The sequence below is a fragment of the Eublepharis macularius genome, chromosome 19, assembly GCF_028583425.1.
Source record: "Eublepharis macularius isolate TG4126 chromosome 19, MPM_Emac_v1.0, whole genome shotgun sequence".
NCBI classification, from domain to species: domain Eukaryota; kingdom Metazoa; phylum Chordata; class Lepidosauria; order Squamata; family Eublepharidae; genus Eublepharis; species Eublepharis macularius.
This window is the reverse complement of record NC_072808.1, coordinates 3,889,896-3,902,235: the sequence shown is the minus strand read 5'-3', so window position 1 is coordinate 3,902,235 and position 12,340 is coordinate 3,889,896. Positions and strand designations below refer to the sequence as shown.

The window sequence follows — 12,340 nt, the reverse complement described above, 5'->3', positions numbered from 1 at the left end:
TCCTGCAGATCACTCATAATTCTCCAGCCACCAACCTTGCCACCAGGGCTTAACACGGACTTGGGGTTTCTAACTCAGTAACAGTGAAATCTGAAACAGAGTTAGGATTTCACTGTAAAGGTGCTAATATCTTGCCCATCTGGCCCTGCAGAGATGCTAATGACTTCAGCCATATCTCTAGATCTTCCTATTGTATCTACTAACCTCATTTCATTCTGCACTAGGTTTTGCCTAAACATCTGGAAGTGTGTCACACCCAGAGACTACTGATCAGTGAACTGATTACTCTTTGGTCTGGATCTTGTTTTGAATTGGTCTCATTTTGCAATCCCTCACCACCACCTTTCCGTTGTGTGTATACACATCGGCCTGAAGGATGTACACTCTAATGCGTCCGATGAGGTGAGCTCTACCTCACAAAAGCTTAATGTGGAATAAATTTTATTACTCTTTAAAGTGCCACTGGACTCACCTGTTTTATTTCACTTAACTTCTGGAGACAGATTAAGAAATAGCTATAACCAGTCTGGCGGGGAGGGAGACAATATTTTACTTTTCCAAATCTTCTTTGACAAACTGAGGCACAAGAGAAGTTGAAAAAGAGCTATATGTGTACCTCTGTTTTCTTTCACCACACCAGGGCCAGCAGTGCCTTAATCCAAGCAAGCTGAAAACCAGCAATTCTGTTGTAAAACCCTCAAAAACAGCTATAGGTATTTAAACACACTCAGAGCTAAACTCAGGAGACAAATTACACAAGGACGCTCACGTGAAGGGAGTCGCAATGTTAGCTGGGAAGCTATGAGCAGAACCACAAGTGACAAAAGGCACAGGTTGGACACTTGTCCGCTTCCCTCAAGTGTTGGTGGGAAATATAGGCAGCTTGGCGGAATGTTGGACAAGTGACAGTTGAAAAGTCCGTTGGGCAGCAGTCGGAGAGCCAAGCTGCGAGACCAGGATGCCTACATTTCCCATCAAAACTTGAGGGAAGCTGACAAGTGTCCAACCTGTGCCTTTTGTCACTTGTGGTTCTGCTCTGAGTTTTAAAAGACAGGTGGGAAGACTGTCAATTTCCCCTTTCTACAAAGCCAGGATTGCTCCTCAGAGGGTTTGTTTATTTCCTCTCCGCCTCCTAGAAGGGGAGGTGAAACTGACAGAGCCTCTGGGAGGAGAAAAAGAAATTAACAAACCCTCTGAGGAGCCATCATAACTCCAATCTGCAATCAGTTCCTGGGAAGAAATGATAGATTTTATCTAGATAAACTTTTAGCTGACAAGGATCAAGAAATTACTCTAAAGGTGGCAAATTCGCAGCGCAGGCCATACAGATCAGGAAGTATTTTACAGGGGGAAATATTTAAATATTTTATAACTTCAGGGATTTAAGTATTTAACAATTTGGTTTTAGGGAACTCAGGTTTTAAGGTTTTAAATATATAAGAATCCGAACTCTGGCATTTTATTGGACAGCTCTGTAAATACCTTGATCGTAGGTTGTATGTTATTACTTTTGGTCTCTGACCGTAATAAATATACTGATACTGATACTGCTGGCTCTGTAGAGAGGGGAAATGGACAAAGCCTTCCGATCTCTCTTTTAAAACTCAGCTTCCCAGCTAACGTTGTGACTCCCTTCATGTGCACGTCCTCATGCAATTCGTCATTTGTATCTTAGCTCTCAGCGTTCAGGCTTGGAAAGACAGTGGCGAATACTGAAAGCCTGCTAAGGTAATTTCTACCTGTGGTTTAATACCATGCCCTAGCTCTGGCTGACAAACCCTGGAAGAGGCCAAAGCTAAAGAAGCGTATTAAAACCACCACCCAGGTGCCACAGGCCTTGGGCAAAACTTATTTTAAAAAGCCAGCACTCCGTTCTATTTTTAGAAGTCAAATGCCCTGTGAAAGAAGGACTCATTGTGTGCAGAGATCAGGAACCACCTACGTGCGTGGGATTTGGCAAGACACAAATCAACACACAATAACAAGACTACAATAACAAGACTGTCAAGTATTTTTTTCCCCCTACCAATGAAGCAAGAGCAAGAGACACCCTTTTAAATCAACAGAGCACCGAGTCAGAAGTTCTCTGCAGACAGCTTTGAAGAGTTCCTGAAGGGACATGCTATCCAGTCTTGGGAAGCCAAGAACACCCATCATACAGTATTAAGGATATGCATTCCTTTTTTTTTTAATTTATTTTTTTTAAACCAAACAAACAAACAAAAAAGGATATGCATTCCTGGTGTTTTAATTTGCAACTGAGCAGTTATGGCCTCATATTACATCACTTTCTGTAGAGAAATATTTAATTTGTTGCAGAGTAGCAGAGACGTACACTTCACATAATGAGAACACACACTCACAGGTTTAGCTCTATAAAATACTTTACTACATAAAGGATAAAAAAGGTTACTTTGGAATAAAATAAGAAACACCTAACTGGCTAGCTAGCTGAACTTGCTTCTGAACTAGCTTCTGAACTAAACAGAGACTTTCTTCAGACGGGCTTAGACTGAACTGGTTACATTCTAATACTTACTCAGACAGAGGCAAAGAGCAATAAAACTTCAGTATATCTTTCAACTTAATTGCCCCCCCCCCAATAAACTGGTTGCCCAATAGAGAAGCCTAATTCTAGTTCATTAAGCACGGTGACTCCCATTTCTATAGCAGGAATCCACATTTGACACCTAAGTGGTTACATGCAAGTAAGTTTTCTAACTAAGAAACACAAACAACAGTTTCTTTCATGACTGAACGTAAACACTTGCTAATTCCCAACACTTTCCCGTACAACAAAAGGCATGCCGGAAACACCAGGTTGTATGGGAGGAGCCCAGAGTCAATTTCATGGCAGTACTGGCCCTCCCAGAAACTGACTCAGGCTTTCTGATGTGACATTCTCAGTATGGAAAGGAACTATGCTGCAATTTCCATACCACAAAGGTAATGTGAAAAGAGGTCCCTCAGATTCACATTTCCTCTTCTGCTCGCTTCAGGAAATAATTACTACCTGGACTTCTCCAGATCAACCTGGGATTCAACTTGACTGAAAGAACTCCAGCTACCAAGACTTAGAGCCAAACTACAAGTGACGCCTGACACAGGTTGGACACTTGTCAGCTTCCCTCAAGTTTTGATGGGAAATGTAGGCATCCTGGTCTTGCAGCTGTAATGGAGAGCCAAGCTGTAAAACCAGGGCGCCTACATTTCCCATCAAAACTTGAGGGAAGCTGACAAGTGTCCAACCTGTGTAAGGTGTCATTTGTAGCTTGGCTCTGAGACATATTGAGACTGACACATATCTAGGGGAACAAAAGAGCAGCAAGTAACTGTCTCAGGCCTTGCATTTTCTCCAGGAGAAATTCAAATACTCCAAGGGGGTGATTAATTCCCAAGTGAGACCCCCCCCCAAGCATTATTCTAAAGACCTGCCATCCAGTGTAAAGCAGGAACAGAGAAAGAAGAGAGATTCGTACCAGTTGAGGGGGGGGGAATCAGGTGGATTGTTTCAAAACACACTTAGGCAACCGCATCTTGCCAAAACAAGCCCCTCTAAAGCATTTCATAGTGAACAAATCCTTCTATGCATTCATTTAAATCCAGGCTTTTGAAGACTGGCTTTTCCAATGCAAGACATGACGTATTCTCCAAGATCAGTAAAGTAATTATGGAGGCCAAGTTAAGTAAACGCTGTATAGGGATATTAAACCAGAAGGCGGTGGGTGGCCTGGGTGGTATGAAGAATGAAGTTCAGGAGGGCACCTTAATAATGAAATAGGACTGTAGGCTACTACCACAATATTTTAGGTATCATGTTGCTTTTACTCCATTCTCTTCTACCTGGGTAATTTCACTTTCTGCACTGTTTATCGTATATCCAAGACTTAGGCAGTTTGTTGCTCACACTGTTTTCAAATTCCGTAATCCTAGCCCTATTGCACTCTTTATTAAATGCCTTATGGTGTCTGACTGCATCGTTTTATATTCTGTAATCTATCCTGAGACTCAGCAAGAAAGGGGAGCTGTATAAAAAAGTAAATTAATTAAGTCTGCCTGGACGACTCACAACCCCTTGCTCCAAGATGCTTGAAGTGTGTGCGCGCAGTGTTTTTTTGTTTTTAAAGGGCTCTCTGCATATGACTAGAAAACAGTTTTATTTCACAGCCCCCTCCCTCTACCAAAAGCCTATCATTTCTTTGCTCATAAGACCTCAATTGCAAATGTTTTTTCAGAAGAAGGCAATTAGAATTTTGATTAAAGCAACATGGTAAGGATTCTGAGAGTAATTTCAATACTACTGGATGGGCGTAAAGCTTGTCAGATCCATTTGGTGGCAACAGGATCCGAAACCCAGGCCCTTTCTGCCTCGAAAGGTGTCTAGACAGCAAAGTACCGCCGCGTCCAGTAAAGTCTGTGACTGAAGAATATCACTGCTAGGTTTCATTCACTCATTTGAGCATCATTTCTTGGCATGCCATCTCTGCTACTTGCTACTCTGAAGGCATTTGAAGCTTCTGTCCCCTATTCGTAACAGTTCCTCTGCTTTCAAGGGCCCCTGTGGTTACAGACTCTGAGAACTGCCTAACTATCTAGAACATCTCCCAGGACTGCTCTGGTTTCCTGACTCCAGCCCTGCTTGGTCAACTGTGCCTCTTGTTCACCGTTCGCCAGTGTGGTGCCCACTTCCTTCTTCTCCAAAGCATCTCTTCCCCAACAAAAATGGTCAATCCCAGCTTTCCTTCCTCAGCGGAAGTGTTTCAGAAGAGCTCAGAAGCCACCAGCTTTCGTGTCCACACGCAGTGCCCATTTTGGGGAACAGATGCCTTCATCACAGAATGACACCTGGCTAGCAGGTGAAGACTTTTTTTGCTCTGTCTGGCGATCCCTCAGCGATCCCTCCTTCATGTGTTTTAATTGTTTTTATGGTTTGTATGTGTATTTAATTGGTTCTCTTTGGTTTTAATGGTTTTTATGATGTACGTTTTTAATCTGATAGCCACTTTGATGTCCCTGATGAGGGTAGAAAGGCGGGGTATACATTTTGTAAATAAAAAAATACAATAATTAGTAGCGTGACACTACTATGACTGGCCCCAGCCTCCATGACAGCAACGTTGTGATTAGCCGCACCATTTTGTGCTTCCTACCTGCTATCAAGTTTCCAAAAGGGCCCCACAGACGCAACAAGATTGTGGACCCTTGCCCCTAGTTACTATTATCACACCTCTATCACAAATCCTGCCTGGGATTCTGATACATTGGGAGACCCCAATCAATGGCAGAACAGCCCTCAACTCTCAACAAGGTGTCCCAAACACGACAGAGTTTCCAACCCAACAAGGAGCACCGCTAATGTGCCTACCTTTGGATACTGCCGGTTGCATACTTCCGCCAGATGAAGTCCCGTTACCACCCCTAGCCTCGCTGCTAACCGCTGCAAGAGCAGGCCAATGACTGTGGCCAGCAGGAGAACCCAGAGCAGCTGAAAGATAAAGCATAGAAACAAGTCAAAAGAGGCCAACCAATACGAACTCTGGAAGCAACTCGACAGACCAGAGTGTCTACTAACTCAAGTACATCTCCCTATTGCCGGGGAATTAAAAACAAAAAAAAGTATTATTCACAGCAAGAGTGAGGCTTGGCTTTTCAATGCACATACTTTGCTGTTCTTCCTGATAGCTAAAATGTTCCCTTTGAAAACATTAAAAAGCTCCGAGCTTATCCCAGAATAGTTGGCCTTCTTCCACTTGGAAAGTAAGGCATCAACAGACCTTTCTGCCTAAGAAATAAAGAAGGAAACACTGGTGGTAGAAGATCCCTGGATTTAGGTACCAAGAGATACTCCATTCCCACTAACTCTTGGCCTGTGCACAGTATGAATTCACACTTCGGACTGAGCTGGAAGCAAGGGCAGAGACTACTCTGCTCAGTTAACCCTGACCTTGACAATTTACTTATCATTGCTCATTTTCAATGCATTTGTTTCTGAAACTTTATGGAAGACTTTGGACGCTCTGGATCTGAAGCTTCACAGACAGACTTTTAACCTCTTACCTTAAACCCTGCAACGGCACCCGACTGTAGGTCCGATTCAATGTTGCCTGGATCCAGGTAGGCGATGCTCATGAGAAAGCCTGGCCCCGTGAAGGCCCAGAGTTTTCGAAAACTGAACCAGGGATGCTTTAAAAATGTGAAGAGACCAAAATAAGATATTAAACTTCTGTGGGTTTTTTTCCTATAGAGAGCTTGAAGCAAGACATGAACATGAAAGATGATTAATTCACACACACAACAGGTGCTGTGTTGCCCGTTTAGATCCAGAGGAACCTGTCGTGCTTTGAATGGAAGAAATTCACAATGCAACATTATACAATGTACGTGGAGTCGTACAGGCAGAACCATCTCTCAGGCAGAAAACCTCAAGCGAGTGGCTTTCAAAAAGGATTAAAAAAACAGTGGAATTCTTTGGAGGCTTAAAGCTTCCCTGAAGGACACTTCTGCACTGCGCAGGGAACTGCTGGGTCATTCTACGGTGTGGCCTCAATTGATGCGCAGAATCCAAGCAGCACACAAAGCCTACCTCGTGAGTTGCATGAATTGAGTGAGAGCCCTGGAAAAAATTCCGGTATCCATGCAGAGCACGGAGATACACAATAGATATAACGCTAGCAGAAGTGGATGTATTATCTGTTTACTGTATGTATTATCTCTCTCACCACACTGTTTTTCTACTTTTGTAATACAACTTTCTGTATTGTTTGACATATGGTCCAATACTTTTTTATTTGCATTGCTTCTAATTTTGTAATCCCCAGTCCTATTTTAGTTAGATGTTCTCATGCTACTTGATTGCACCAATTTATACCATGTAATCTGCCTTGAGTCTCAGGGCCGAGCTACAAGTGACGAATGACACTTGAACGGCAAGTGGATCGAGTGGAGGGCAAGTGAACAGGGAGAAATACATGTGCCGTTCAAGTGTCATTCGTCACTTGTAGCTTGGCCCTCAGTGAGAAAAGTAGACTATAAATAAAATAAATCTTGCCCTGGAACCCGCAACACTTTGTGAAAATGCATTGTTGGGAACGGGGGCCCTCACAGGAAAAAGGTAATAAGCTGTGGGTGGGCAGCAAGATATCCCCTCTTTGTTCAGTCAACAAGAACATCCACATGGAATCTCTGGGTTGTACCCGATGGTGTATGGATCAAGGATACATCAAGCAGGCAAGTTATTAGGGGGAGTGAACTCAGAAAGCAGCGTCTTGAAATTCATCGCCCGAGAGTTCTAAAATCAACCACTGGTTTTCCTGCAAGGAGTGTCAATCATTCATGCAATTCCAAGTCCAGATGCAATTCTTATGTCTTGACCATGAAAAATTTAATGTTGAACCCCAGCCAGATACACCACAATGCCAAAGGAACACACCACATTTAAGTACTCCCGATATAACACTTCCACAATTGGAAAAAAGGTGTAGGGGGTATCCGTGTCTTCCCAATGCAAACATTCTTTTGCATGAAACAAGATCTATTGGTTTCGACTCAAAAAAGTGGGAATGCCATACTTATAAAATAATGGCCAGCCTAGGATAATGCTTCTGCATAGCACATAGCACATTGCACATTGCACCTTCGGGATAGAAGGTCTTTGTGGTCGCTACAGCAAAGGTCGAGAAGAGGTTCCACTGAGTAGCTAACTTAATTTTAAAGAACAGCAGGACAAGCAAGCACCGGGGCTCATCTATTCTTTTCCTAAAGTTAAAGGCTGCTGCCTCTACAGAGCACCATTGTTCCCCATCAACCAACCATTACATTGGATACGTTGCCAAGGAAAATTACTGCTTACTGTTTTGCTCCTGGTTTTAAAAAAATAAAATAAAAGGAAGGAGACTCAAATCACCTTCAAGTAATACTGCAGGTCCAAGAAGGGTTGCTGGATGACCACATATATTCCATACTAGAGTGGGCCACAAGTTTAAATTTAGAAAGTACTAGTCTTGGATTAGAGGGAAGCCTACTGAAACCCATTTTTAACAGCTGAGAATACACTGTATTTTCAGAACTAGAATTAAAGAAACCCTTTTTTTGTTTTGCTTTTACAATGAAAAAGACTTTGCAGTCTGAGAGTGTCAAGAAATAGCTGCCCTCCAAAAGGCCCACTTGCTGTCTTTGTGTATGCGTCCCTAGTTTGGACTTGTGTCCACGTTAGAAGGAAATAAGCCTAGAGCATAACTCATGCAGAAGCACAACAAATAACCTCCTCTGAGGGTGGGTTAATTTTTCTGGACTATGAAATGATCCTCCATACCAGATGCCACGATGGAATCAAATGACCCACCCAAACTAGAGGACGACTGCAAGGAAGCAAGGTCAGAACTCATGCAGGGATACTGCAGGCAGCCTCCTCTGTGGCACCTTTATTTCTTGCTGCATCAGGTGACCATGGTATGGTGCCTCCCAATTGCTATTTAAATACACATACAACCCCTCTTCCCCAAAAGTGCAGATACCTGTACAGGTGGGTATTGGGACAAGTCACACTAACCTTCTCATCTTCCGGGATAGGAATTTTCTGATCAAAGTAGGTGGTAAATTCATCGGTAGAGTCTGAAACCTGTGGCGGTGCCGCACTGCTGTAAATTGTGGTGACGCCTTCCCCAGAAGCATCTTCTGGAAACGAACAGCAACAAAAGGTTGTGAGAAAGAGGGCGGAGATAAGGGAGAGGGATACAGTGCGCAGGGTAAGCGCATCGTGCTGCAGCTAGCCGAACACCCAATCTAAATCCGTTATCTTTTAGGTTCAGGATAAATGCCATCATAGGGTTCAGCACAGGGTTTTTTTTCTGGGAAAAGAGGTGGTGGAACTCAGTGGGTTGCCCTTGGAGAAATTGGTCACATGGCTAGTGGCCCCGCCCCCTGATCTCCAGACAGAGGGGAGTTGAGATTGCCCTCCGCGCCACTCAATCTCAACTCCCCTCTGTCTGGAGATCAGGGGGCGGGGCCACTAGCCATGTGACCATTTTCAAGAGGTTCCAGAACTCTGTTCCCCTGTGTTCCCCCTGAAAAAAAGCCCTGGTTCAGCAGACAAAATGTCACACTTTGACCTGTGAGACACAACCAAATCTCAGATAAGATCTCTTGGGTCTCAGCGGCCTAAAAGGCACTACGGTGACCCAGCACACAAAGCAGAGGAGATAAATGTACTAAAGTACCTTGCATAATAAGGATGCCATTAAAGTGGCTCACCCAGCCATCACTGCCTTCATTATCCAAGGTTCTTTCTTGAAAGGAGAGAGAAGTGAGGGATTTCTTACTCATCATAGGTGTTAACTCTCTTGGCAAGTTCTGGGACTCCCAATTATTACACTATTAACTAGCATTAGCAAAACCAGTGAACGGCCTCTATAGTCTTCTTGATTAGATGCAAATTTTATATAATTACATCATTACTCTTCACCTTGTACTGCCTGCAACTCACGGCCTCCCCACCCGATTGGCTGTTTTCTCCCGTATCTCTCCATAAAATTTCTTCCTGGTGAGACAGTATTCACTGTATCTGAAGAAGTGCTTATTAGCTTGTGAAAGTGTGTCATGGAATAAAATTGTATTCGCCTTTAATTAGCCAGTTTGGTGTAGTGGTTAAGAGCTCGGGACTCTAATCTGGAGAGCCAGGTTTGATTCCCCACTCCTCCACTTGAAGCCAGCTGGGTGACTTTGGGTCAGTCACAGCTCTTCCAGAGCTCTCTCAGCCCCACCCACCTTACAGGGTGTTTTGTTGCGGGGATAATAATGACATACTTTATAAACCGCTCTGAGTGGGCATTAAGTTGTCCTGAAGGGCGGTATATAAATTGAATGTTGTTGTTGTTGTTGTTGTTATGCAACACCCCCCCAAGTGGGGGGGGGGACTGGTTGCAGTTGTCATAAGCCTCCATATAAGCATAACATTAAAGTAAGAATTTCTTCTCAGAAGATGGCCTTCCCCGTCTCCATCCGATGGATCTTCCAGGCCATGCAAACACTGCTACTTGGAAATGTGAATTTTGGATGGGACACTTGGAGTTCTTCAACCCCTGCCAGTCCCTCTGACTGACAAGGACCATAATCTGTTCAGCACTCTACAGATGATTAGCTTCTTGCAGAGAAGTATGCTGCACCCAGTTGCATGCTAAAATTCCCAGTATCTCTAGAGTCTGGGAGGCTGCCATGTGGAATCAAAGCTTTAACACATCATATTCATCTTGAAGAGTTCCAGTGTTCTTTAAGACAGCTGCAGAAGATCCAAGCTTCTCTTTTCTAATGTATCTTTCTCGATTCTTCTTCTCCTGACCAAGTGGTTACGAAAAACCATTTGCTCCGTCCTCTCCTTTCCTCATATCCAAAGTCTTATTGCCACCTTTTCTTTTTTGGCTCTAGACAAAGCATTTCCTTTCTTTCGAGCTCCTTTATGAATTTTATACTTTTACCGTTGCTTATATTACAGAGATTTGGACTGACTCGAGTCTCCTTCAATTTGATCTTCGCCACAAACCTGTGTCAGTTAGATTAAGAAAGAGGATGCTTGGTTGCAGCAGTCGTGAGCCTCCGTATAAGCATAACATTAAAGTAAGAATTCCTTCTCGGGAGACGGCCTTCCTCTTCTCCATCCGATGGATCTTCCAGCCCATGCAAACACTAGCGGCTAAAGTGTCAGACTAGAATCTGGGGATCCCGGCTTCTCCTCTGCAGTGGAAGGTTGCTGGGCAACCTCAGGACAGTTAGTCTCTCTCAGCCTAGCCTACCGCGCAGGATTGTTGTAAGGATAAACTGAAGGAGAGGAGAATGATGTAAACTGCTTTGGGTGGAGTATACATGAATAAAAATTTTTTAAAAAGAACACCCGGTGAGTTTCACTGCTAAGAGGAGCCTCAGCAGAACAAGTACAACGTTCTAACCACTGTACTACATGAGCTCACAGAGTTCTGAATTCAGCCCCAAGAGCTCTGTACAAAGCACAACTTTGTTCTTAACCCAGTCTGACTACTCGCCTCTCCCTCCACCTAGCAAGCAAAAGCAGGGAGAAGATGCAACTCTACACACGGAATTCAGAACAGTCGTCCTTAAAATTGTTTAACACAGCCACGAGACACACGTTTCACAGTGTGTCTTGCAACGTCATTCCACCATCTCCCCCTTGGCAACACCGGCCCCATTAAAAGGGGCAACTCCCAAAGCTCTGATTGTACTTACTCTTGTACTCGCTCCTGAGCTCTGCCGCTGGCATTTTGCTTCTTCTCTGTGGGGGCCAGGAAGCAGAGCTCAACGGAAATCTGCCTCTTGAGATATGTAGAAGTAGCCCACTTATAGTTCGCAACAGGAGCAGTTAAACATAAATTAACTCGATCCTTTTTTTTTTTAAAGACATACGAACAGTTTCCTGTTGCAACACTGAAGTTGGTTTCTCCTCCTCCACCTTCCCCGCCTCCTCAATAAGAAGAGATGCCACTCGGCAGATCTGTTTACATGGGGGAATTAAAGCAACAGCCATGCCGTACAATGTTGGGGCGAGGGGAAACCACAAACGACACAGGAAGAATTGCTAGTGAAACAAAGCGAGAGAAATGTAAGGAATCGTGCGGAATACGCAGACTCAACCCGATCCCGACAACTTTGCAGAAGCTGCCTTCCGAAAACTGGCTCCCTGACAAAAGGCTTCAGGTGCTGAAAGAATTTGGCAAGCCGCGGGAGTATGGAATGTCCTCTCTTAAAGGAGTGTAAGCTGTACAGCAAATAAGGGTCACTAAGGAAGTATTCTACCCCGAGACAAAATTTGGAGAATACTGAACCAGTTCTGTTCACAGTGCTACTCTGACTAGGGTCCGATCTCAAGTTTAAGACATATCAATCGGTGTGAGGAAGATTTCAAAGTGGCACATGGGTAGCTGACTAAATACCGGGAACTCTGCCAACTCTGCCTCTATGATAATGCAATGTTGAGGCTGTAATCCGGTTAAGTAGCAGTTACGGGCAGGATCCATACTAGATTAGGTTACACCTTTCCTTGGCCCATTTAAGCTGATGAGTCTAGCATGCCACCAACATAGGTGTGCCCACTGGAAAAAAATGTACCTGTAACATTTTGGTTCTTGTTCTCTTTTTCTAGAATAGACCAGCCACCCCAAAGCTAGTCTATTCTAGAAGTTCTAGCAAGCTTTATAAAGTCTAGAAGTAATGGAAGTACTAGAGTGGCTACAGAGAATGATAGATCCAGAGGAGTTAGCTGTGTTAGCCTGTAGTAGCAGAAGAGTGAAGAGTCCAGGAGCACCAACTTTATTGCAGCATAAGCTTTCGAGAACCA

The 12,340-nt window shown here is 43.8% G+C and overlaps 1 protein-coding gene across 4 annotated transcripts in view; it reads right to left on the bottom strand.

The window, feature by feature from the left end:
• The window catches only part of SLC11A2 (solute carrier family 11 member 2), a 64,406-nt gene that overhangs the window by 28,326 nt on the left and 23,740 nt on the right, over positions 1-12,340 (bottom strand). For 3 of the 4 annotated variants that reach the window (XM_055003971.1, XM_055003972.1, XM_055003973.1), the window contains exons 3-5: positions 8,549-8,673; positions 6,058-6,183; positions 5,366-5,485 (exon numbers count right to left, since the gene is read on the bottom strand). In XM_055003971.1, coding sequence (XP_054859946.1) covers positions 5,366-5,485; positions 6,058-6,183; positions 8,549-8,673 — 371 coding nt within the window. Of the gene's footprint in view, positions 1-5,365; positions 5,486-6,057; positions 6,184-8,548; positions 8,674-11,232; positions 11,293-12,340 lie in introns of those variants that run through there. The other variant, XM_055003974.1, reaches the window with a different exon arrangement.